The sequence below is a fragment of the Photinus pyralis genome, unplaced genomic scaffold (assembly GCF_008802855.1).
Source record: "Photinus pyralis isolate 1611_PpyrPB1 unplaced genomic scaffold, Ppyr1.3 Ppyr1.4_LG3a, whole genome shotgun sequence".
Classification (NCBI taxonomy): domain Eukaryota; kingdom Metazoa; phylum Arthropoda; class Insecta; order Coleoptera; family Lampyridae; genus Photinus; species Photinus pyralis.
Window position 1 is genome coordinate 1,471,176 of NW_022170509.1, and position 26,635 is coordinate 1,497,810.

A 26,635-nucleotide genomic window follows, 5' to 3' on the forward strand; every position below is an offset into this window, starting at 1 on the left:
GACAACCAATTGGTCTCAGATTTTGCATACGCATGCCTTTAGTGATGCCAAGTTAAACTTTAGAAAATGGGGGTGGGGTTAAACACATGCTCTACCCTTCATGGTATTCTAATGAAAGGTCTCATCGAAATAAATTGGTGTCGCAATTTCTCACAAAAACTGCTTACACTAGCAGCTCTTTTAGCTTCCGGAAATGCAGCGTTTTGGCGCCAATTGGACATCATTGTGTTGCCGCGCTGTAGTCTGTCAGCGGTAGACCTTAAAGTCAGGATTCTCATAGTCATTTACGTGCCACAATATAATAAAACTTGATCGTTTACTCGCCGAAATGAAATGGAGAACTTGGTGAGCTGGATTTTTGGCTGTTTAGACTAGCAAGAAAAGTGTCGCGAGAATTTTTCCGCGAGTTCTGTCAAATGAACTGGCAATGCTATTTACACTTGCGTTGCGACGTTGAGTAGTGTCCGACAGCAAACCGCGCGAGTTTTCTCGCTAGTCTAAAGGCACCATTATAATCGATTTTTTAAATCGGAACGGATAGGCATGCGCTTTGGACGGAGTCACATCAGAGTTTAGGTCATTATGATTTCATCTTTGAGTTTTAAACAACGTACTCGCGCACATAAATAAACCCTTTTTTCATGACCCGCACCCGCGTATTATCCAGTCGTTGGAGTATTTGTGTACATATTTTGGATTTTCGAAGGCAAAAAGTTAAATTCTTGCGTACGATTACGTACAGCAGGTAGAAGCATAGTTGTGGGACACCTAAAACTATGCATGTAAGAACGTTTATTTTTAATTCAAATTCCGAAAAAGGGTATACACGTGTTTGTGGCGGTTAGAAAAGTTCTATTTGGGAACCGGTGTGGTAAATGAACACCTCTTTTGCGTAACAAAGCATGGTATGAAAATTTAGTGTCTTAAACATATTAAGGTAATAAACCGTTCAGTTTACAATTCTTTTTTTTTAATTTAATTTATAGGAAAATGAGCTCTTTTGATAACATAAAGAGTGAACACTTGGCAGAGTTGGAGACAGAAGATGACTTGCAAACTGGTAAAATCCGATTGAAAAAGGAATTGGGCTTACTAGAGGGAGTCGCAGTTATATTGGGAATAATCTTTGGTTCAGGTACATTATGAGTTCTATAGTAGGTACCTATAACAGAACGTTGGAATGTATATATTTATTATAGGCATATTTATATCACCTAAGGGCATAATACAAGAAGTAGAATCCATTGGTTTTTCTTTAGTTGTGTGGGTTTTGTGTGGTTTATTGTCAATGATTGGTGCAATTTGTTACGCTGAGCTAGGAACGACTGTACCTAAGTCGGGAGGTGATTATGCATATATTAATGAAGCATTTGGACCACTTCCCGCTTTTCTCTACTTGTGGGCAGCTAATTTAATTTTTGTGTAAGATTTATGCAACAGTTACATTGTTTATCAATTTTCTTATAGCCCAACTACCAATGCTATTATGGGCCTTACATTTGCCAATTATGTAATTCAACCGTTTTTCCCTAATTGCAGCATTCCTAACGTTGCAGTTATGTTACTTGCGACTATTACGATATGTAAGTATTCACAAAAGTTGATTGACAAAGTTGACCGACACTTACAGCTTCCCTGTCATACCTAAATGGTTACAATGTAAAAGCAACAACCAAAATACAGAATGTGTTTATGTTTTGCAAAGTCGGTGCTTTGATTGTTGTTATATTAGTTGGTGTTACGTGGATGTGTATGGGACATGTGGAGCACTTTGACGAACCCTTTGAAGGAACTATTACAAATCCGGGAAAGATAGCGAAAGCGTTCTACTCTGGTATATTTTCGTATTCTGGTTGGTGAGTGCTCATTTAGTTTATTGAGTATTATTTTTTCATCTAACTTGATTTTGTAGGAATTATCTTAACTTTATGACAGAAGAATTAAAAAATCCATATGTGTAAGTATCTACATTTGTAGAAAGTGTAGAATGATCATAAAAAAATTGATTATAAGTCGGGATTGTAACCTGAAATCCTTTAATTAATGTCTTTTTCAAAATCTAAAAAATCTGCCAGGTAATAACACAATTCGAGAGACATCGGTTGTTCGATCATACATTAAAAAATTATTCTAAGAGAAAAGACTGTTTTTTGTTAATAAGGTCAGATTTATGACCACCTGTAATACAAAGGGTCCACTTGTCTGGTTTAATATTTTGCATAACTTTATTATTATATTTTGCATTTACAACAACTCTGCAGGGTGTTTCAAAATCTATGTCTGTGGTGTATTATGCAAAAATAAAAAGTGTAGTGTAAAAATTGAGGTTGACCAGATGAGGTGACTATTTTGCGCCAAAATGATTGTTCCTGGGAATTTTGGAAAATTGGATTATGACGTCATCGAATATATTTTTCCCAGAAACCAACATTTTTTTCCGCAATCATTAATTAATAAAAAGTGCCAAATTCTTGACAGTAAAGCTTCCTATCGCTCTTCAGCGTTTAGCGTCTTTTTTGCACGCTTTTTTTAACTTTTGTTTGTGTTTATTACTAATACCTCGACTAATACCTATTTATTGCCTACTAATACTTAATTTATTATCTAAAGTCAGTAAACACAAAGCTCCTTAGCTAAAATAAAAATTATGTTTAACATTCTTGAGCAAGCAACCGCGCTTCTTCTCTCTAGCTTTTGAGTCTAGATGAAACCCTCAGTCGCTCGTGTGTTCAAATCTAGAGCTCAAAAGTAAATAGTGCCTTCGCTCACTTGTACTAAAAATTACTATTGTTGGAAAGTCCTTTTTTTGAAGAAATTTTTAAAAATGTGACATTTGTTTTGATTTAAAAGTTACAAGCCTGAACGTTTCAAAAAATACCTTTATCTACGACTAATATACAATGTGAGTATTATACTTATGGTTTTTTCGGTATAATGCCATATATTATTCCCTTAGGGATTAATAGCTCTTACGCCTTCTTGTACTTCAATTAGAAAATTTCCTTAAATTTAATATCATACAAGAACAAAAGAAATTTGGATTTAGGTTCTATATCATTCCTTTGTCAAATGTAATCCTCTATCACGTGGTTTGCTTAAGTGAGGGAATTTATTTATTTATTTATTAGATTTTAGATGGTTTCTTGCGAACAACTCGAGAAATAAGTATTTTATCAAAAATTGTCGAAGTACGAATAAATAATCTGTGTAGTATCCCTGTAGATATAGATATATATATAGATCATACATTTAAAGAATGTTTCTCGTTGCTCTCTGGGAACTTCTGTTGAGTTTTTTGACTTACTATTGCAATGATTGGTTTTCAGCCAATTAACGTCCACAAATAAGAAAGTTAGCTGACAACTCCGCATTTTGAATATAAAAAATATTTCTTATGAACCTTCTACGCTTTCGAGGCACTGTGATTATTTTCTGTAGATAATATCGATTTTAGTAATTTACCAAGGGCAATATTTATTTCTATACCTTTAGTTACTGCGATCTACGTATTGGCGAATATGTCCTATCTTGCAGTTTTAACACCAGATGCTATGAAAGCATCTGATGCAATTGCAGTTGTAAGTATTACATTTAAGTTGTCGATTGTGTTTAATAGTATCATCTAGACATTTGGTAATCGTGTAATGGGTAAAGTGGCATGGATTATTCCGGTAATGGTTGCTATCTCAGCGTTTGGCGGTCTGAGTGTTCATATCATGGCATCATCTCGAATGTTATTTGTAGGTGCTCGAAATGGACACTTTCCTGCCTTCCTTTCTCATTTAAGCATAACACGTTTCACACCTGTTGCTTCGCTAGTATTTTTGGTAGACTGAGAACTGTAATATGTGTTACTGATGGTTGTGTTTTAGAATGTTTTGTCCTTACTGATGTTAGGAATTGGCAGTATACATAAGCTTATTACATATTGTACAATCGTCGAATCGTTCTTTGTTATGTTATCTGTCATGGGGCTTTTATATATGCGATGGAAGCGACCTAAACTAGAACGACCAATTAAGGTTTGGATCGGTGTTCCAATCATATTTGTTATGCTGTGTTTTTTTTTAATTGTGATGCCTTGTGTCGAAGCGCCTTATGAAGTAGGTATGGGAGTACTAATTACTTTATCTGGGATTCCTGCATATTATTTAGGAGTTTGTTGGACAAATAAACCATTGTGGTTCCAAACTATTATGCGTAAGTGTTACGGGTAAGTTATGGAAGTCTCTTAAATTACAATATCATTTGTAGGTAAAGTAACAAAAGTGTGTCAAATAATATTCATTGCTGCCAAAGAGGATTAAACATATGTCGCTGGCGAACAAACAATAAGTTGCCATTTCTAGTTTTATAGCTTTTAAATATTGTGTGTAATCTACATAATAAAGAAGTTACTTAAAGTAGTTGTTTTTTGTCCTTACAACAAAAATGATTAAACTTGTGCCAACAAATAAATAGATATAGTAAATAAAGACATTGGACATTGGCCCATATGAATAAAAGGGAGCATATGCTTATACTTGGTAGTTAAATTGTCCTGCCGAATTACACAAAGGTTTGCAATTAAACCGAGTAAATTTGGGTTGTTGCAATTCAAATTTGTTTCCTTTGAACTTGAAAAACTGCTAGGCAACAGATTTTCATTACCTAAACAACCCAAATTTACTTGGTTTAAATACAAACCTCGCGTGTAATTCGGCAGGACAATTTAACGAACAAGAAATTCACCAAACTAGTCAATTATTGACAGACGTCAAGCTAATCATATGGGAAAGGATAATGCAATAATTGGTTCGAAAATGAATAAGTGAAAAAACCACTAGTGCATTTGTCACTGGAAAAGTTGCAGGTAACTTTTGCCGCTGTCAAAGTGACAATTTCACTGCGGCTTATGCGATTTTTTATCACGAACTTATAAATTAAAAGTTCGTGTTTTTTATACAGGAGTTGAATCTTCACTGAAAATGGCTGTGCGTGCTGGACTAATAGTGAACTTACCAATGACGTGCATGGTTAATACCATCGATATTTCCTCTACGTTAATATCCAAAGACATCTCGGGTTTGCTCATATTTTTCTTGTATTTAAAGATCGAGTCCCATTATAGTTATCATGTATTTATATACTTTTGCCTCAAATAGAATTTTTACCTATTGCCATTTGGCATAAACTACCTCTAATTATGACAATTAAAGTACATAATAGTTGTTATAATCTTACAACATATAAATATCTTTTAATTACAGGTCATAATATAATTTTGTAATGCTACACATATAGATAATACAAAATTAGGAATGTACAACAATTAGATTTGTATTCCTTTAACGAACAAGATCCTCTGGATTGAACATTCCCTAAAATTCGGAACATTTAATAATAATAAAACTACAATAAGGAAAATTACCCTTGCACGACGTAATATCGAATCTTTACTGGCATCATAGGGATGGTCTTTTGAAGGTATTTCCAACACTGCAGGAATTGGCTGAGTATGATTATCAATGACGTGGCGAATCATTTCTGCAATGTTCTGATTAATAAGAATGATATCAATATCGTCTCGTTTTAAAAATCGTTTGAAGCATTCTTCGATTTCACTGATAGCCGTATCTAAAATAATAATTATCGGAAAAATGACTTTTTAATGAAAAAGTTGTATTAACTCTTATCTACAACCATAAAGTTGGGGTGTCGATTCTTGTTTATTTCTCCTACACCCCCTAAAAGAAAACCAACACAGGTGTCCTACAAAACTAACTTTGGCAGATCAATTATTAATTAGGAAACTACTCACTTCATCTCCGATAACTGAAATCAATTTTCCTTTTATTGCGGCGTGCAGGGCCATTATAATTACACTTCAATCTTTATTGGAAATTTATTCAGAATTTCACAAAAATAGGATTGGAATTTATCATATGACGAGCATGTGATATAAATAATCACGCAAACGCAGTTAAGCTAAAACGCCTAAATCTGCGCATGCGAAAGAAACGTCAAAGGTGCAATTTGTTTTTAATTAAAATGTAGGTTAGGTTATTGTTTTCGTAACAGGCTATTATAATGAATAAACATACCTATTCGTGATGTACATTTAAACTCGCAGACTTTTGAGGTTGTTATACCAAGAGCCATGTTTCGCTGCAGCAGTATAAAATCCGAAAAGGACATTATAAGCCCCATGTTCAGAAATCGTAACCCAAGACATTTCAAATACCTACGAATCGCTTATAAACCGGATGGCTACTACGGTGATAAAACTGGGACGCTCCTACTAGCATAAGTACACAAATTTGGTTTCCTACCGCCTCCAATAAGACCGTCCAATTGTAGATAACAACCGACACAAACAGGCCGTCACGTAACTGCATTGTTAGTGCACCACATCAATGGACCGACACTCACAGAGAGCCCAGGCTGTATAAGACCATGCACCAAGTCGTTGGAGTAAAAATTGTCACACGCGCACATCCCTACATTAAATTTAATATTTGCTACTTGTAGGTTTCAGTTCTTCCTACAAAGATGCCTTGCAACCGGTCCGATAGAGTTTATGTGCGATCGCAAACCCGAACAGGAGAGCAGTAAGGTCACAAAATTTCTAATGTGTGCTGCAAGATTTCAATTTGAAATTGTCTGAGCCAGAACAGTACAAGACCATATTGCCGTGGACGAGAGAAAGATTACCAAAACCATAATTTTTGGTAAAAAAGGAAGGTTATACACTGCCTTTTTTTTGGCCCGAAAAAAAAAATTTTCTCAGATCGACCGGAAAAAAATATTTTCTTATAGAATGTGGCCTGTAGAATCCATAATTTCAAACAGTTCCAAGATCGGGCTAGGTACTAGATCAAAAGTTACAGCCCTTTGAATTTTTTGTCGAAATTGGTTTTTTGCCCATAACTTTTGATTGAGACGTCTAATCGAAAAAGTACGAATCGTTTTAAAAAAGGCCGTCAGAATTTTTGGTTGAAATTCTGACAGCGCCAATCGATAGCGCTGGTCGAGACCTTTCCAACGAGGAGTCGGAAGGCATACATACGATGCACCGTTCATCGAGATTTCACCAGGGGCTTAAATGGCGCCACCGTCGTTTTTTAGTTCATCGAGATTTCACCAGCAGCTTAAATGGCGCCACCGTCGCTTTTTAGTTCATCGAGATTTCACCAGGGGCTTAAATGGCGCCACCGACACTTTTATATGTTGTCAATGCGGGACACCCGGCGCTTGCGGTCTTTGGGGGTGGGGGGTGCAACGTTCCCCAACAAAAGAGGAAGTTCAGGTGTCCTCTCCCGTAATAATGTAAAAGACGTTTGACATAATCTTTTCCACCCGAGGAAATGGAAAATTGACTGTTGCATGTAGTACCATACACTTCAGAATCAAATTGAGTGTTTTTTATGAAGGGAAATTCTGCAATTATGCAAAAGTTTTCAAAAAGAATTTAACCACAATCGCTAACACAAAATAGAATAGGTACTGTCATTTTATATTAAATTTAATAAATTCAAGAAAACGCAAAACAAGGAGCATGATACAGGGAGTGTAAATCATACTCTCCCTCTTACTACCACTTTCAATAAAGGCAAACGTTGATTTTGCGTTGTACCTAGCTGTCACATACAACTGCTGATAAGGTTTTTAAATAAATTGAAACAATACCATGTAATTAATCAACATAATATAAAAGCACTATTAAATTAATGCCTTTAAACTTATTGCTTCATGATATGATTACTTTTATCTGCTGCACTCTAACAAATTGGTTTGTATCTTGAGCCATTGTAATGAGAATGTGGAAGTCAAGTGCGTCACAATTAGCAGTTCCACAAAATTTGTTCACGAAAAATCCTTTTGAAGTTGCCAAAATAGTTTACTGCATTTCAGTAACTGTTGGAAGTTTTACATGGCGTAGACTAAACGATTCGAAACAGTACGTACAAACGCGCGCTCAAGTGATTGTAACAGTTGCATATTTGATGGTCTACTTGTGCAGTCTATATTTCCAAAGAGATCTGACCACGATATACACCCATGGTCTTCGATGTTCAAGTTTGCTTACACTTTTGTCAAGATTGAATATATTGATTGGAAGTATACTTACAATAAGCGTTTATCTCAACAGCTTGACGCGAGTGAAGCTTCTTCTGAAATCATTTATTCGCATTGACTTTATTGACCAGACTCTTCAGCAATATGGTTTGCAAGAGAAAATTTTGGATAAATACAGAAAAATGAGAATGCTTACTTCCTTCACTATTTCTTCGTATTGTGCGCTGATCGTTATATCCGCCGTTTTTGCATTTCGCTCTTTCCATTTTGGTTTAGTACTAAACATTGTACTCAATCGTTTTATCGCCGTTACCGTATATCACCAGTTTTATGTTTGGATAGAATCAATTGGCAATAGATTCGAAGTTGTTAACTATTTTATAGCAACGAAAGGCCAAAAAATACACGATGAAGAGCAGTTTATTGCGGAATTATCCACAGCCTTCTCGTTACGTTGTCAGCTGAAGAAAATTACTAATAGCGTTAATTCATATTACACATTGCAGCTTCTTCTGTTCATTAGTTTAAGTTTTGCTTACTCAGTGGGTTATGGATATCTGACGTTGTACTTTGCTATTGGCCCCTCTGCCAAGATAATCATAGTCAAGAATTTCTATTTATATCTCACTCATATATGCTATTTTTTGGCGATGCTATGTATGGTAATAAAAAGTATTACCAGAATGTGTTCGGCGGTAATTATCTGTGTATGCACATAATTATTACAAATATTCATTTTGGTTATTTTAGGCAAATGAATTTGGACGAATAATACTTGAGTTGAAAATAAAACCAAAACGGAAGCGATTAAGAACTGTGGTAAGGTTCAAATATGATTTAGCTTTGTGTAGTATACTATATACTAACACTGTGGCAGTATAGTATTCAAAAATTTAATAGGTTTACCATTAATCATGTTTGAAGGTTTAGAAAACTAAATAACTCTGTAACAATTTTCCTTCCTGAAACATTGTCTTCGCGGGTGCGCGCGACATAATTATTAAATCGAATAAAGAAAGACATAATATAAAGGAGTATATTTGGGTTTCAGCAGCGCGACTGTCGCAGTGCATTAAAATGTTACCCTACCGCTCTTTGATCATTTTCATTATTCAATTAAAAATTGTTTTAAGGCAACTGTTTTTTAATTATTCTTATTGCATTACTGGGACCACACCGCAGACAACAGAGCACGTTAAATGTCAGGCCGTCAGGGCGACTTTCAGTTTCGGAAAAAAACGATGTTCTACAAAAATGGCTCTAGTGCTTACAAAATTAAATTTCTTTAACAAGTATTTTTTTACGTATTAAGAACTGTTCAATCCATAACATACTTACTCAAATTTGCAAGTATTTGGTCGAGTCATTTTATTTTAAATGAAGTTTAAACTAGGCTGTAGCGACGCAGACCTCAAAAAATGGACACTTTGAAGCGTTCTCTCACTGAAAAGTATTTATTACTTAAAAAAGTATTTCTTAGGCTTAAGAGTACGTGTTAGGTCGCGTAAACATTAAAAAGCGCCGTTCAAATGGTAAAAATGCTCCTCGCTGTAGACATCGCATTTTTCAAGATATACACGTACCTCTAATTTGGAATAGAGTACCTTCAAATGTTGAGGTACAATATGTCTGAATTAGAATATTAAAAATCGCGAGTATTTTTGCAAAATCTACGTGTGACGTTAATGCGAAATACAGACTATGTTTGACATATTTATTAGGGGATTAAAATAGTAAAAGGGAAAATTCAGTCATAATGAAGTTTAAACCGCTATTTACCTTTACAAAAAAATGTCATTACATTCATAATCAAATAGTTCTGGGATCGGCTAAAAACTATGTTCTCGTTATAATTTTTGCGTAATCCAGTATTAGTTCTTGGTTATAAGACATCTGATATCCACAGGGACTGGGTTACCCTTCCCAATGTTTACTTTCCTCTAAAAATGCGGCGGGAGAAGGAACTGGAATTTCCCCTAAAGTTTGCCAGCCGACTTCAACGGTAACGTTACAAATGCTCTTAAATAACGTAAAATGAAACAGGCTTGAATTTGATACCCAGTTCATTAAAATTGGCCCAAGCATTATTTTTATATTAAGCTTCAAACTGGACCGTACATACTTTTTAATCCGACAGTAGTTCTGAATTTGCTTGTAACAACACTGCACAGTCTTGGTGTCACAATATGTGTATAATTTACTTTGTAAAAGCGACGCAACATTGGACTTTTGTAGATAATCTCGACATCTCTAAAACTGGTGAACGACAAGATAGAAATTTATGCGTGCAAGCTCATTCAAATGGATTTTTCACTTCTATCATCAGTAAGTATGAAGACAAAGAGAGTATATCGTCTTAACTAAATAAATGATATTTCAGATGTTTGTTGCACTAGCCACCTATTGCATTGTTATGTTGCAATTTGAGTTAAACGAAATAAAGGTATTCTCTGCGATTACATTTACGAACAGCACTTCATAAAATATACATTGATGATTTTTTTATGTGTAATACATGAAAATGTAATCGTAGGCCTAATACTTAAAATCATTAACTGTCGTGATATTGAAATAGTACAGTAAATTCTGATTTAAAATTATTGTCTTAAAACACGTTTTTGAAGCTAAAAAAATTCCCCGGGCCCCCCTTCACTGGGGAGTATTCCATATCTCTGTTTCAAGAATGACGTCCCCCCCCCCCTCTCCCCAAAAACCTAATCCTATATCCGCCCCTGTACAGTACCATAGAGTAACGTTACTGTTAAATCGATGATAGTAATTGTACCTACCTGTTCTTCCAGTAAGCAATTTAATATTCTAATAGTGTTGTTATCAGCTGTATGTATGCGGGAGGGATAAATGCTTGCAGGATGCCTAACAGATCTCGGAATTAAAAAATTAAAAAAGATTGGCGAAAAGAACAATAGACAATTGTATCAGAAAATGACTCATTAAAACTTCATAATGCTTTAAATATATTGCATACTTCATTTACAAATAAACATAATGTACTTATAAAACCGTAGCCACTTGATATTATGAGCCTGGCACGGATCGTGTGTGAGTCACAACCAATCACATTAATTATGTACAAACTGCTGCACTGCAGAAATCTCACACAGGATCGCTAATTGTATTTATAATGGTTGGCAAGCACATATAATTGGCACAAATTCTAGCCAACCCGTGACTAAAAGTGGCAAAGTTAAGACAACAGAGAGCACAACATTCATTCAGCTCTCTTGTAACAAAAAAATTATGGTTAAGTGTACGTACGGTCACTGGAATTACTTATGTATTACCAACCAAACAACCAATGAACCAATTCTTTTTTATCACATTAATCCATGTCATGTAAACGAAACATTTGACAATTCTTTCAGAGAATAACTTTGACTCAGTACGTATAGTAATTACACAACCCCGGACTAATGACATTTAATAATTTTTTTTACGATTTAATATTACTTTGCATTTTTTCAAAATATAAGCAAAAAGACAGAATTGATTAAGCATACTCTAACATATGAATATATATTATATATGTACTTATATAGATACATGGTACTGTATAAATATAAACATGATGAATCAAGGTCAGGCCAGGTCGTCATCAAAAATCGTATGTACAATCACAACCACTTTGCCTATGTGGGGCAACAGATGGACAGTCTGATTGGCAGGAAAAGCACTGCTACTGGACAACATAAATAACACTAAATGCGGAATGAGCTTGGCCATCACAGTTCAATGTACATATTATTTCTAGGTTATGATCGATCATTACAGATTGCTTACGATACTGTAGTAGGTATGCATATTAATATGCCAGTTAATAAGGTTTGCAAACAAACCGAATTGTTTCAAAGCTGTCTGGCACTGGTGGTGGCTTTACATCAAAGGGCACAATTAAAAAACCGCAAACACATACAACCACTAATTTCAAATATCAATTTTGACTTTTTCTCTCAAACAATAAAAACACATTTCACATGTCGGTGAGTTAGGTATTAAAGTGATAATTAGAAATTGGAAGCACCAACTAATAATAATAATAAAACTGTTCTCGCTGTAACCATCAACATCGGTAAAAATAACAATATAAACACATAATAAATAGCTCTGAATAGTACGGAAGAGTATTAAGTGTTTGCTCTACAAACAGTTAACATAATATGCATAATTATGACACAGTCGCTAAAAGAAACAGATATGTACAGAGATCAGTAAATAAATAAAAACTGTGCCAATTCTAAAAATTAACTACGCACGCACAAAGTTGCGCAATGAATCCTAGTTTTCTTTATCAAAGTGATTCTGAAAAACATTTTAATTGCCTATTTACGTGGAACGTAACGGTATCACATTTAAATTGAGTTGACGCCTTTTTCTTATAAAACAATCAGAATCAACGAATAACTTTAAGATTAAAATTATTAACAAAACATTAAGAATCGTCGAATTATGTGGCTTTTGCTTTTCTCTTTCCCTTAAATACCATAAATCAATATGACGTACACGGCTACAATTACAAACTAACGTACACGATTTTTTTATAATTTAATATCAAAAGCTCCACCATTCAACTCCTCTTAAGTAGTTAAAAACTTAAGCAATAAAAAAAGAAACATATGATGTCGACATTAAATTCAAGGCAGAAGTCCATAGCAATGCGTTGAGGTCAGCAGGCCAGTGGGCCCACGCCCAAGGTCAGTACCTATCATCCGCTATTCGTTGGTCGTACTCCAGCACAAGTCGTTTTATATGTGATAGTTTGTCGTGTAAGTATTGAAATCGTCCTTTCGCTTTCTGATGCATTATATCTTGTTTGTTTTGTTTATATTCGCGAAAAATTTGCTTTTTAATATCCTAAAAAACAAAACAGATTGTTAATGTTTAATTTATAATTATGCCTATTATTTAGTGCCAAGCTTTTTCTAATTGTACTAGCACATTTTGTCACTTTTTATAAGCACCAAATATTAAATCAAGTTGATATTCAAAGGAGTGAGCAAGATTGAAAATTCATTTAAAAATGCCACATTAAAATCCCAATGTATAGATTGTTGTGCAATATAAAAAATTACGGACACGGTGTACAAAAGCAGACGGATTCTTATGGAAATGTCTGGTATATTTTGACATTTTCTTGTAATCCTAAAATTCTCTTTTCAAAATATACGAAATGTCCAAACAAAAATTGGCACTCAGTAGTAAGTCGCGATCTAGAAACATAATCCGAATATGCTTGAATGTGTAAAATTTGTACTGAAGGGAATCACATTTAACGTCATTTATCTCGTGCCATACAAAAATCAAATGGTACAAAACGGCCTTAAACAGATACAAAATTGAAGGAATAATTTGAAAGAGGAAACTACTAGCCCAACTTTCCAAATTGCACTAAAAAAAGTTGTTTCAGAAATCAATTAACATCACAAATGCACTTAATTTGATAAATGTTCTATAGTGACCAAACAATTCGAGATTGTTAGATGTCCTGAAAATAAACAAGAAAACTTCAACACATTCACAAGAAAGGAGCTGGAGGAGTATCAGGCCGATTTTCGACTGGGTGAAGCAGTTAGTAAAATACCTTCAACCGTACAAAGCACAACCAATGTGAGATCGACCTTTTTCTTAAGGACAAGAAAGTCCTATATAAAAAACAAAAGACAAGGCGTAAATGAATTTGAAAAACCAACAATGTTGACTCTCGGGTTGCCGTAAGTCCCTGGCACCGTGAATTGTATTGGAGAGCGCGCGCACCGAACTCAGGGCACGTGTGGCTCGTGTTTTTCGTGAGATTCGAACCTGAAGTGGCAAGTTCTGATGTGCTTTCGGTATTAACAAGACCGAAGGGGAATTTGTCTTGAGATAATACTCTTCATAATTACAATCATTTATTGTGGTTGTACATAATGCACTTACACTTGTCAACTATTACATTTCATGCGAAGAATAATTTATAATTATTTGAAATTGCATGATAGTTTGTATAGCCGTCCGCGTTTTCTCTGGGTGACGTTTGCGTGCCTCCGATGGCAAATGTTCTCAAATATTCATCTACACTGTAGAAGGCGTTGTTTACCAAAAATTTTTTCACAGGTGATTTTAGTTATTCGAGTAAAAATATGCAGGAACCTTTTCGTTTTACGCAGATTAGCGGAACACGTTACTGCTCAAATTTTAAGGATTGCATACTTTGTTCTTATACACAGTCACTTATCATACTCTATTAATGTATGGGATTACTATGCATGTAAGAATCATTGCTCATCATTCGTTTCAAGCAGAAACTATCGAAACTTGCCTATGTTGCATACAATAAATCCTAATGCAGTAATACTTTAGAAAAAAAGTGCAAATTTGTTTATTTGGTGTGCCTCTTTGTACAATCAAATGCCACGCAACACTGGCGCACGAGGCACTGTGCATGTTTGCTTATCAAAAAACTACAGATAACCCAATGTCCAAATCCGCTGAATTAGGTATCCATTTTTGAGGAAAAATTGTTAGTACGGAAAAATCGAAACCGAGCCACCCAGGTACAAGTCGCGTATTCTAGCCACCAAAATCAGACAATTGTGGTACGCATTAAATCGTGACTGAACTGAGTTTGCATTCCAAAATTGGAGGGAAGCATCAATTATAAAGGTACTACTTTTCTCTTACCTACTTAAAAGTGAATATGAAGTAAGTAACACAACCTCACATTTCGACGAAATTAACTCCACTTTTTATTACGTTTATCAAAAACGTTTAATTAAGCTAGCCCTAATAATTACGTATGTTTTTTAAATAATTGTTTGTTAAGAAATATTAATGAAACAAAGTGTTTGTGACGCAATGGTTATCTTTGGTGCAATTGAGCTATGTGAAGTTCCTTACTTTAGTCAGTGATGGCAAAAATGGCATTGCTGTATTAATTTGAAATGTGTGCTAGTAGTAGTTTTTAATTAAAATTAATCCATGAACTACCCCAGAAGTAATTTTTGCAACTATTGCATTCTTGAAATGCATGTAACATTAGAACAGATTTTTTAAATAATTGTTCAATCGGATAAATTAAAGTTCCTTTAGTGCGACATAGATTTGGTGATTTGGCGAATTGGAGATTTTTGTTATTGGTCAGGTGCATTCACGAGATTTAAAATCTGCGAGGAGAAATTCCTATTAGCTAAACAGAAAACACCCCCACTCGTCAAATTATTGAATAACCAATTACCCAAATATCTGTCGCATTTTTTTCCATGGTTAAAGTTTGATTGATTAAATCAGAGAGCAATGGAACTGAACAAAAAATGCAAACAAGTATACCATTTTGTACCATACTCACTTTATACTTTGGACTCGCAATATTTTCTTGCTTAAGACGTTCTTCTAATTCCGCAAATCTACGAGAAACTTTCTCTACAACGGCATGCAGCTCTCTATACTCGGCATAATCGGCATTAAAATCCGATTTATATCTTCGTCTCTGCTCCCCATTCCGTATGGTGGCATACTCGCTACATAAAAACTTTCCAATTAACCACAACAACGCGTGAAAAACTTACGTAAGATAATCAGGAAATTCACTGTCAACCGCACTTTCATTTGGAGGTCCCGTTTCGCTTAACGAAATTTTATCCATCTCACTATTAGGACTATGTTTTGGTCTAGATGATACATTATTGTTCCTACGATTAATATCCAACTGATTGTCTTTTATCCTAGTATTATTTAACGTGTTGACTGATTTATTTTGGTCACCATTAAATAAATCGCTCCGCCTAATTCTCTCGTTGTTAAACGAATCATTATTCACTAATCTTGTATTATCTTGAAGATCATCTTTTCCTACAATATCATCCTTGTATGGAGAATAACTAGTATTGCTGTCGTTATATGTTTTTTCACGATTAACGTTGAAGCTTAAACTATGACTATCACAAGAACGTTTTCGATTGGCCACATCTTCCTCATCACTGTGCTTCTCATTGAGAATTTCGTTACTATAACTACTATTGGAGTATCCATTTGTTGTCGGTTCCCTGCTACGAGGATTCATATTACTAGCATCTCGTGAGTCGGTTACCGGCCGTCTTTGACTTATATTTTCGGCAGGAGAGCGATAAATTGATTCTGACGGCTTACGATAGTGAGATATGCGAGGACGCTTGGTAGGCAAACCGTCAACACCGTCATAGTAACCAGGTCGTTTGGAAGAAGATATGGGCGGCGGAGGCGAACCCGGGTGTGTGCTCGTCGGTGATTGTCCACTACCTGAACTACCACCGTCACTACTTCCGGGAGGAGTGAGGTTTTGAGGTTTGCGCCTGTATGAATAACATTTAATTTCAACATAGCTAGAGAGCATTCCGCACAAACCGTTTGAGCATTTGTCTTTCGGATTCAGTGTAAAATGGCCAATCTTCCCTTACATCGTTCCACATAGCTCTATTAAGATGGAAGGCGTTGTCTTTTAAAAATGAGATTTGCTTTAAAATAGATGTCATGCTGTTCTTTTCGCGGAGACCCTCTGAAAAAATGAAAATGTTTAAAATTGACCAACTTCACTCTCTATAACCTTTCACTAGACGTTCGTATAATTCTGGTTTCTTGAAAGGTCTTAAAGCAAGGAGATGTAGTAACCGTTCCCTAGAAAAGGAATGTGAGAAATTAAAAATTAAATGCAAAGCACGTACCTAATTGGCCGTCGTGCAATATCGGGCATTGATGGCTTATTTTGCGTACGAGAATTATTTAGACTATTGCCAAAACCATTCGTCATACCATTCGTTGGCTGAACCGGTTTTGAAGACATATTGGACTGATACATTTTTGGACCGTTCTCGCGCTGCTGCGGTGCATCTCGGCGGGACGGAGGCGTTACCGTTTTACCAATGATTTGTTTTACTTTTACTTTGCGTCCAATATCTGTTTGATTTGGCTTTATTTCTCTTGTGCTGTAAGTTTAGAACACGTGAAATGGGCCGAGGAAAAAACTAGCAATGATGTACCATTTGTTTTTGTGATTTTCTTCGGCCACCGTCATACGATGTCGTGTGGCTTCATAAATATCATCATTGGCATGAATGCGTATTTTGTAAGGTACAACACCCAGTGTTTCCAAAGAACCTCGAGGAGGTGATAATTGTTGTATGCATTCAAAGCTGCCACCGGGACCCTCCATGTCGGCCGTGGTCGACATTGAAAAATTAAAGGATGTAATGCCGTTTTGAAACGATGGGAAGGATAATTGCTGAAAACAAAATATTTATTATTATTTATACATTATATATTTATTGTATATATTATTTTTTTGTCTCAACTTGACGAGCCACGTTCATTTTAATCATTGAAATGGAATTGAATGGTTTTTCATCCTAGATTGCGTATAACGGTAGAAAGAAACAAATTGTTTTCAAAGTAACATCATATTAAAGGTCACGATGTAATCGCTTTTTCTTAAAAGCCCGAACACTCGATATTCTATGGGCGAAACAATATGCATCGTTAATTCTCAAATTAGTGACGAACCCAAGTGTGTCGAGTACAACCAACGAAATTCTACTAGAAAAAATACCCTAAAATTCCTATTAACCGAAGGATTGAAATGAAAGTGAAATTAATTACCACTCTTATCCAATCGATGTTTAGAGAATGGTTATCTGTTATCATCAAATCAATTTGGTGGACGCGCATTTTGTGTAAAGGTCCGTTAAACAAAAAAGATTGAGACGTTGTCGTTTGGGAAAATGGGGTATAAAAAAAATGTAGAATAAATAACAGTAAAACGGTAATTCAATTACTGCAAAATTAGCATGTTATTTGCTGCATCGTTTAAATACCATTCAATTTTACAGCTACCTGAATTTCCATTGTGAAAATGTTGTCGGTACACAACTAACCGGCGATTCCCTAACCGGTAATGACCAAATCGGCGCCGATCGTACCGGCACTCGGTCAAACCGGCGCTGTGCCTTGACGGCATCCGATCGACCGGCGCTCGTTCCACGGGATGCATTTCTATTTGTGTGGATTGGATTAATAAACCTCAAAGTACCCATCTATTAAAATATTAAAAGTTACGACCAATGCCAATGCCGACAGAAAAGTTATATGTACTTAGTTAATCTGATTCCTCCGGTTTGATCATTCGTAAAATCATAGTTCAAGTGCCTAATAAAAAATCCCCCGACACCCCACTTAAAATAATTTGAGAATTCCATCGACATGTTCATATTATGGCCATCCATGTTATTATTGCAAATGTGTGTGTTACATAATTTGTAGATCGCATCGACTGAACAAGTGCCCATATGTCGACTTGATAAACGCTGGCATGACCGAGCGTCGGCTTAACAAGCGTCGATATGACCGATCGCCGGCTTGGCATGTCGCCCGCTTGCTGCGACGCCGGTTCGTGCATTGCCCGTTTGGCAGTTGCCAGTTTGGAAGGTTCCGAAATGTTGTGGATCAAATTTTGTGAGCAATTCAAAACTTTGCGAACTTCATTAAATAATTAAACAGTAACAAGCACATGTCGATCAGTCTCAATTAAACAATTGCTATCCACTGTACCAAAGATACGTTATGGGAAAATATCGAAAATGGGTTACATTAGAGATGATTTGCAATTCTCAAAGAGGAATTGTCTAAAACGATTACAACTTCCGCTAGCACACTACTTTGGTTCAATTTTCAGTTAATTACTTTATATAATAAAATTACCGTCGGATTACTACAATATTTGCAATTGTCATAACTGCAACATTTTTTTAAATGGAATAACGAAGAGGAGAGACAAATGATATTTTAACTATGAAAATCTGATATATTTTCCAAAAATTGTACAACCCTTCCACTGATTGCTTAATAAAAAACACAACGTGTTTGCACACTTATCGATTTTGATTTGTTTAACAATAATGTAGGAACTTGAAAATATACAAAATTAAACAATTACGAGTAAAAAAAATATCAAAGCTATCGTGTGAGATCGAAGGGACTTCAGTGCAGTCTAGTGTGGCAGATCAGTAAATCGCGTTTAGTGTTTTCACTCCACCATCAGTCAGATCTTGTGTGTGTACCCACTTCTGACGCCCCCATATTTATATGAATGCGCCATTTTGGCGGATTTCGCTAAAAACCCTCCACAAAATCGTAGCCCCGTCTCTACAATTGTTAATTATACGACTCGGTAGGTACACGTACTCTTCCCTTGTCTTTCTAAAAACAGTCTTCTACGGGCTCTCATTTTGCTGCTTGCCAGCGAGCCAGTCGACCAAGGTGAGATGAAAAGTTACCTTTTTACAAATAAATTTGCAAAAATGCGCTAAAAACTATTGTGGAATGGCGCGATGGATTTGTTTTGTAGTATGTGGGGTTATAGATTTTAAGGAATAAAAAGAAATGGTTTTTGGCGGCATCGCCACATCGAGTCGGTATTTGACGAGCGTAGAAGACTTTCATACGACGCGATCTGAGGTTTACCCTCATGGTCCGATAAATAAGGTAGCAAAGGTAAGGTACGCTACGAGGTTAAACATGGTTTGTTCGTTGATTTTATGGTGCATGCAGCATGTTCCAACTATTCAGAGAATTATTGTGACCAATCACAGTAATTCGTTTATAACTTGTTAACGAACAAACCATTTAAAAAGTTTGAAAAAACGAAAATGGAATCAATTTCATCGGAACGTTTATAATGATTCTCAGCGGACTTCGGCGATTCCTCAAATTGTCTACTTTTTCGGGATCGAGTCGGTTCCTTACGCTCAAGGGGGAGAGGGGGGTACACCTTGACAGATTACCGAACGCATTATTTGCGGTGGCGGTCGATTAGTGAACGATGCTTACAGAAGGAGAAGCTATCCTTGATAGCAGCGCGTCTGTGCCGAATGGAGCGTTTTCTTTTTGTAGTTTTAAACAACTACGACAATTTTATGATCACACTGACAGAAAATCATATTAAGTACTTCGCAACCGGTTGGCAGCATATCAATTAACAATTTGGAACCGAAGAGTTCCAACGCCCGGTATGCACACTTAGCAACCGGAACATAACTTACTGGATGAATAGTTTTACATTTGATCATTTTAACAGTCGAGTTAACAGTGTTAAAATAGACTTTGTAATATTGGAGACCGGTTACACTAAATTTAACATTATCATTAATATACATATAGATATAACGAAATGACGCAGCCAATCAAGCGTGCATTTTAATTTGGTGTAATTGAAAGTAGACTATTACGGAGCGAATCACTTTCAAATTAGATTACATTATGGTGATCGCCGTATATGCAAATAGGTATAGCTTATAATTGTGGCATTTCCTCAATTAAATAATCTTTTTGTAATTCGAGTAACAAAATTAGGGTTACGCAATTTTTTTCCTTAAACACTACATTTTTCCTCGAAATAAATCTAACCAAAATTTTTAACTATTGTAAATAACCGTTAACGAAATTCCTAAAGAGAAAGCGTGCGCGCAAGTATAAATAAACTACTGGAACTGATGTATAAAATGCACGTAATGTGTGCTTTAATTATGCAAAAAAAAATGATTGTTCTAATTTCATATAAATTATCAAAAAACGTCCTTAAATAACCAAGAAACTACGAAATATGCGAGGCAAGCGAGATCATCACTGCACGATTCATTACAACCCACTAACTGCCACAGAATTCCACATCAAAGAACATATTTTATAGACTAAATTTTTGAAAGCAGATTTCCCTATTTTAGTGTATTTGGGGAAATGTTCAAATTCTGGAAATCTGTTATGAAAAGACTAAGAAGAGATTCTGGATCCTATCATTTTACCTTCTTCTTAGAACTTTCGGCTTTCTTAAAAAAAAAGTAATGAGACCAATGCAACGGTCCTTGTAAGAAAAATTGCGTATACTGGTACTATAGTCACATCATATTATTGCAGCATTATAACAGCAAAATTTAGCGACCGCGTATTTTGTTTTATGTTTTATAGGAAAAATGAGGTATAATTCGTATTGTATTCCATGTAAGTATATCTAAGAATTTAAGTCGTTGACCCACTTCTTGTTTATTATACAGATCAAAGTACCTATCCCTTAACACATCACAGTAAGCACCCCGTTCGGGCCTTTGATACGGATATCTATGATCTTGCGCTAAGTTAAGCCGTTACAGAAATGAAACGAACACACATGAACACCTTTTCGAGTGGCGGAATACATGTTGCTGCTTCGTTGATGCAGTTTGAAGAATCAGATCGAGAACTGTCAGTTAAATAACTAAGCGCAATGCCAAGATTTGAGAACAATTGGCGCAATGTAAATTTCCCTATGGCCATTTTAAATAACTCAACGCCTTTACATTGTCGTATGGTCCATCTTAAAAAAAACACCCTGTATGATTTCAGGATCGATAGGTTCATAAAGGAATTTACTTATGTCCATCATATTTCTAAATGCCTCACATAATAACGGGGAGGGTCTCTTGGCCCAAAATTTTAAGGTTAGGTCTAAGTCATTTAACTTAGCAATTTTATGAATGAGTCTAGGATACCTAGCTTTAGAATGAATTTTTCCGTTAACAAATGTCTGCGTAGTTCTATAGCGGAGGTTCTAACGCTTCGATTCGTAATGGGTCTTTACTCGTAGCATGGCTCCCAAACAGAGCCTTAAGGCGGAGTTTTGCACAATTTTCAGCTTTTTCAACAAATACGGCCCTGCGGACCCGTAGACGACACAGCCATAATCAATTATTGAGCGAATGTATGCTTTGTAAAACATGAGACATGATTTGGTATCGGATATCGGCCCCCTACCAGGTTGTTCTAATGAACTTTAGGAAATTTAGACCTTTGTCGCATTTGGTAACGATATCCTCAATATGATATTCCCAGGTAAATTTTCTGTCTAGTTTAAAACCTAAATACGAAGCCATATTAGAAACTTGGTACGACACATTATCTATGGCTATTATTGAGCGATGTTTCGTATGTTACCTATGTCTGGTGAATATGGTGACATTGGATTTTTCAGGCGTTAGCGCGAACCCTACAGAATCCATTCTTTTAGATATTACAGAAATGCTTGTGGTGAGAGAGTACTTATAACATTATCCTGTGATCCTACTCCTACAATGCGTCCGAAACACGAATGATTTCTTTCGAAAGTAAAGAGGGTGGCAACTCTAACGTCGCATGGATGTGAAATTAAGGAATAGAATTTAAAACAATCTACCACGAATGCAGGTTGGATTTCGCTCTTTGTTTTACACACTATGTTAAGACTGCGCGATAAATTTATCGGAATAGTTACGCTGAAGGCGATAAGGTGGTTTTCCCAATTTCATTTGTTTTTTTGAAAATCGACAAACACAAATAAGTACGTGAACGTGAATGTGCAGTGAATCAAAATTTGGGGGATTAATAGGAAGATTATGTCAAGGTATTCAGTCAGTGCATCTCAAGCGACTGACTGTTAATATTTATGACCAATAAGATAACAAAGACAATCAGATTGGTTTCTTTTTGTAACCATCGCAGCCGCGCAAGAATCGTAATGTGGAAGTTGAAACACTGTGACGCGACTTAAGGCGGAAACACATTACTGTCACGTCACGTGAGCCCACGTGCTATCACGCAAACTCACGTTACCTGCGCAATATGTGCAACTCCACTGACTTATAGAAGTTTATGACGTTTATGTCTTTAGAATCATACTACTGTCACCTCACGCATTCACGACGTGCTGTTCTGATCTCGCATGATATCCCGCAAAATTACATTTTGTAGTAGAACGTGACATCACGTCAAGTGTTTTCCGAAGTGGTTTCGTCAAGAAAAGATGGACGAACATTTAATTGAACTGGTGAGACAGCACGAAGGGCTATACAATCACTCCTCTGCTGAGTACCGGGATCAGAGGGTTCGGCAAGAAGCTTGAGAGGAAATTGGTAGAATCTTAGCCACTGTAAAAGCAGCCACGTTTTCTATATCCTCTTCCTCGTCTGAAGAACTTGACAAAGAAAAATCTCTACTTCGCTTCATCGCTACTAATGACTAAATGCAAATCTTAAATTGCAACGACAGCTACCGCGCGACACCGTGAGCGCACACAAGTGTGTCTCCTGGCGTGACATCCCGCGAAGGTATGCTTGACGTGATAGCACATGACGTGACAGTAATGTGTTTCCGCCTTTACTAAATAAAATGTTAAGGGTGTCCCTATCGCTTAATACCAATAACAAAATTTATTACTTACCCCTTCATTTCCTAGGAACTTTATGGTTGGATTTTGGCTAGCACTGAATTTGTTCTGAAACAAAAAGGAAATGTCAGCATTTCACAACTGCTGTTTAAGTTTGCATCTCGTATATTCAGCTCATTAATGTAAAAGTATGGATAACGTGTGTTCATTTACATAAAATACCGATTTATTACTTAACACCATTTTCTAACCACAAAGCGATTGCAAAACAATTCCATCGTATCAATATCAATTTAACAAGCGATAGACCAGATTATGTAGACATTACTTGGGATTTATTACATTATATACTGCCCGCCATAAGTATCTGAACACCCAGTGTACTTTGATCAATTTTGATGAAATTTTCAGGACATTTTGTATTGATTTAAAAATAAAAAACGCTGTAAATTTCAAGATGATACCAAAGACTAAGTGACGGTAACCTCAATACAACAATAATTGTTTAATGAGGTACGTACCTATCTGCGATTCATCTACTATTATTTATTTGTTTTAGTTTATTATTTTTTAGAACATATTGTTATTTTTTGTCTGTTTTTGTGTATATCCAATGTGAACGTGAAAATAAAAGTATATATCTATCTATCTACTACCCCTCCCTAGATCCCCTCCTCTCCAGATAGTCTTTGATGATACAATTACAACAAATTCAAACAACACTAATAATATGTAAATGTACTGTTCCTCGCATTGAGCTATTCGCCTGGGCACACTTGAAATTCGTGAATCGATGCTAGCCTGTGATATACTGATTCTGAAATACGCCTTCTGAGGCCGCGTACTGACTTGAGCAAATTGGGGGGCACGAACGTTATTCGCGTGAAATTGCGCAAGTCAGTACAGACCAAAGTATACGTGCGCGAACAACTTTTCGTGCATGAACAGTATCCGTTGCTTGTCGGTGTTTATAATAACATCAAACGGTTTTCGTGGGCGCACAGTGCTCAGTCTGGACTGGATGTCAGTTAGTCAAGTGAGTACCCACAATAATGCGAATGACTGCGAATGACTGACCCAGGGTTGTGTGCGCACAAACCTAAAAGTTTTATGCTCATAAAATAATTTGCTCCCACGAACGTTCGTGCGTCCAAATTTGTTCAAGTCAGTACGCGGCCTTAGATTCTCCAAAACTTATTTCCATGGCACCCCCTTTCATAAAACTAAAATTACTCACGCCCCCCCCCCCATCACGATTAAAAATAAAAAGTGCTGTTCCTACAAAGGTATTTATTAAAAAAATTAGAGGGTAAGTTTTTTTTTCCTTATGGGGACTCGGAAACCGTAAGAGATACAACACCGTTTGGGGCAAATTTACGCAAAATTGAATCGTGATTAATTTTCCCTTCCAAAAAGTCTTGTAGCCCCCCCAGTTTGAGAAACACTGATCTAAACTGTTTGCAGGTGGTTGTAAAGCGTTAGCCTCCCTCTTTTCAAAAATCTACTTGCCCTGTACCGCATGTGCTGACTGTAATTCTTATCTACTGGATTAACATTAACAGGTGGTTCACCGGACGCATTTTCCCTTCACGATCTTGTCGCGCTTTCCGTCCAGCATGCGAAAATTATTTAACGAGTACCCAAACGCCAAATCCCCTAAATTCACGCAGCGTTTGCATCCTTCTCGTGTACTTTTTTTAAAGAAAAGATTCTACAATTATGGTTTCCGTTCGAGCCTTCATTTTTCGACAACGGCCATACCACGCTAAAAACACCGGTTTCGTCCGATTATCCAAGTTAAGCAGCGTGTGTCGTTGTCTCTCTCTCCCTCTCTCTTTAATGTCCCAAGGCGACATATAATAAATTAATAATTCCTAACCACAATTAATTTAATTTTGCCGAAAAAAATATTTTAGTTTTTTACTTTCCGACTGTTACCGGCAAACTGCGAAACCCGGAATTTGGGAAATGACCAATATCGTAAGCGAAGTGAGAAATGGAGCTCGAGTTCGCACCTTGCCTGCTACTCTTTTGGGATTTCGCAAATTTAGTGTATTTTCCTCAAAGTGAAAAATCGCTATTGGCTGCACCTTGTCGTCCGTCCGTCCGTCACACGTACTGAACCGATTTAGGCGATATAGGGCTCATTTGAAAGGGCTTGATCCGAGGATTCCGTGCATAACGATATTTTTGGTTTTGCGCATGCGCAATGGCAACTTTATTATTTATGAAAGCAGTTAAACGAAATATCATATTATGTAGGCACTTTAAATGAAACTAAAACTAATACAGGTTTCAAAATTACTGTTTACGCATTCTGTATGTTTTATTTATGAACGTATTCGATCAAATTTCTAATGTAGAAAATGCGTAAAATTGCCAACGTACCGCACGTATATGTATGTACATATACACACGGAAAAAAATTTGTATTATTTAAAACTTGCTTAAAATTATGTAAAACGTCGACATTAGATGAAATTTTGATATATCCTAAAAACGATGATCGCAATAGCTACCTAGCTCATGCTAAAAAGGTAAAAATATTACATCTTGTAGGTATACCATTTACTTTTTTTTCATTTAATTATGCAAATATGATCGTGAATTTAAAAAACAACCGGAGTATCAACCAAATAAAGAACCTAAAAAATTCGCACAAAAAATCGTTGCGAAAACGACTGAAAAGATTCCATTGCACTTCCTATAATAAAGTAAGTCAAGGCTGTTAGAATCCACCTGTTTGTACATATTTAGGTTACGCACTTAAGGTTAAATAGAAGATAATTGATTTAGCTGGCGACCGATAAGAGTCAATGTTAAAGTTAAATTGAAGAAACTGTGCACGTGAATCTGGACACGTACCATTTCAATCCAATTTACATAATATTATTAATGGACTTTGAATGGTAATCATTTTTAGCGGATTAAACGGATCCCACCAGCAAATTATTTAGATTAAAAACAAAAGAATGATGCAATTAAAAAGTAACTAATTAAAATAATTAACATGAGATCATTACAATCTTAATCTTTACATCTGTTACGTACTTCTTCATTCCATTGAACTTTTCCCATGTAATATTTAGATGACTAAAGGTATTTGCATCAAGATGCGCTAGAAAGGAGACAACACGTAAGGATACACAACATTCTAATGAACATAATAAAATTGTTGAGGATAACAAAATCGGATGTCGCTATACCTATTAATTTGTCGCAAAGCTAACTGGTACAAATAAAAGCTATAAAAAATATAAGGGTCAAATTAACAAATTAAGGACTAGTTTTACGATATTCTGTTCAAGTTAAACTTGACAAAATATTGCGAAACCGACCCAAAATTTTACAGATTAATCCTATTAATAGGGAATCTATTAACTACTT

At 35.9% G+C, this 26,635-nt stretch overlaps 4 protein-coding genes across 5 annotated transcripts in view; 2 read left to right on the top strand and 2 right to left on the bottom strand.

Moving 5' to 3' along the window:
• Positions 1–381: 381 nt before the first annotated feature.
• Positions 382–4,403, top strand: LOC116165889 (Y+L amino acid transporter 2). Its single transcript, XM_031480624.1, has 10 exons — positions 382–938; positions 989–1,135; positions 1,200–1,422; positions 1,468–1,583; positions 1,631–1,856; positions 1,913–1,957; positions 3,455–3,578; positions 3,627–3,827; positions 3,873–4,200; positions 4,255–4,403. Exons 2-10 carry the CDS (start codon positions 991–993, stop codon positions 4,305–4,307), a joined length of 1,461 nt encoding a protein of 486 aa, XP_031336484.1. The 5' UTR covers positions 382–938; positions 989–990; the 3' UTR covers positions 4,308–4,403.
• Positions 4,404–5,099: 696 nt separating this feature from the next.
• LOC116165951 (V-type proton ATPase subunit F 1) lies at positions 5,100–5,960 on the bottom strand. Its single transcript, XM_031480733.1, has 4 exons — positions 5,801–5,960; positions 5,670–5,751; positions 5,411–5,616; positions 5,100–5,360 (listed from the first exon to the last, which is right to left on the bottom strand). The coding sequence occupies exons 1-4, from the start codon at positions 5,852–5,854 to the stop codon at positions 5,328–5,330; spliced, it is 375 nt and encodes a 124-aa protein (XP_031336593.1). The 5' UTR covers positions 5,855–5,960; the 3' UTR covers positions 5,100–5,327.
• Positions 5,961–7,759: 1,799 nt separating this feature from the next.
• LOC116165950 lies at positions 7,760–10,658 on the top strand. Of its 2 annotated transcripts, XM_031480731.1 has the most exons (4): positions 7,760–8,753; positions 8,809–8,877; positions 10,294–10,383; positions 10,439–10,658. In XM_031480731.1, the coding sequence occupies exons 1-4, from the start codon at positions 7,794–7,796 to the stop codon at positions 10,538–10,540; spliced, it is 1,221 nt and encodes a 406-aa protein (XP_031336591.1). In that variant the 5' UTR covers positions 7,760–7,793; the 3' UTR covers positions 10,541–10,658. The 2 variants fall into 2 exon arrangements, with proteins under 2 accessions (XP_031336591.1, XP_031336592.1); XM_031480732.1 differs by lacking the exons at positions 10,294–10,383; positions 10,439–10,658 and adding an exon at positions 9,965–10,286.
• Positions 10,659–11,009: 351 nt separating this feature from the next.
• The window catches only part of LOC116165949 (RNA polymerase II elongation factor Ell), a 28,425-nt gene continuing 12,799 nt past the window's right edge, over positions 11,010–26,635 (bottom strand). The window contains exons 2-9 of the mRNA XM_031480730.1: positions 23,303–23,356; positions 17,064–17,305; positions 16,749–17,009; positions 16,631–16,701; positions 16,432–16,582; positions 15,618–16,379; positions 15,398–15,569; positions 11,010–12,927 (exon numbers count right to left, since the gene is read on the bottom strand). Of these exons, the coding sequence (XP_031336590.1) occupies positions 12,769–12,927; positions 15,398–15,569; positions 15,618–16,379; positions 16,432–16,582; positions 16,631–16,701; positions 16,749–17,009; positions 17,064–17,305; positions 23,303–23,356 (1,872 nt within the window). The 3' untranslated portion in view covers positions 11,010–12,768. The remainder of the gene's footprint in view (positions 12,928–15,397; positions 15,570–15,617; positions 16,380–16,431; positions 16,583–16,630; positions 16,702–16,748; positions 17,010–17,063; positions 17,306–23,302; positions 23,357–26,635) is intronic.

What these genes read in the sequence shown, in the direction of transcription:
- LOC116165889 (XM_031480624.1), top strand. Translation starts at nt 991, where the DNA reads ATGAGCTCTTTTGATAACATAAAGAGTGAACACTTGGCAGAGTTGGAG. An exon ending in ACTTGCGACTATTACGATAT is followed by an intron (nt 1,584 to 1,630) that starts GTAAGTATTCAC and finishes CGACACTTACAG; the next exon opens with CTTCCCTGTCATACCTAAAT. An exon ending in GTGGTTCCAAACTATTATGC is followed by an intron (nt 4,201 to 4,254) that starts GTAAGTGTTACG and finishes TATCATTTGTAG; the next exon opens with GTAAAGTAACAAAAGTGTGT.
- LOC116165951 (XM_031480733.1), bottom strand. Translation starts at nt 5,854, where the DNA reads ATGGCCCTGCACGCCGCAATAAAAGGAAAATTGATTTCAGTTATCGGA. An exon ending in TTTCAGTTATCGGAGATGAA is followed by an intron (nt 5,752 to 5,800) that starts GTGAGTAGTTTC and finishes TTAGTTTTGTAG; the next exon opens with GACACCTGTGTTGGTTTTCT. An exon ending in CGATATTACGTCGTGCAAGG is followed by an intron (nt 5,361 to 5,410) that starts GTAATTTTCCTT and finishes TCCGAATTTTAG; the next exon opens with GGAATGTTCAATCCAGAGGA.
- LOC116165950 (XM_031480731.1), top strand. Translation starts at nt 7,794, where the DNA reads ATGAGAATGTGGAAGTCAAGTGCGTCACAATTAGCAGTTCCACAAAAT. An exon ending in GGAAGCGATTAAGAACTGTG is followed by an intron (nt 8,878 to 10,293) that starts GTAAGGTTCAAA and finishes GGACTTTTGTAG; the next exon opens with ATAATCTCGACATCTCTAAA. An exon ending in ATTTTTCACTTCTATCATCA is followed by an intron (nt 10,384 to 10,438) that starts GTAAGTATGAAG and finishes ATGATATTTCAG; the next exon opens with ATGTTTGTTGCACTAGCCAC.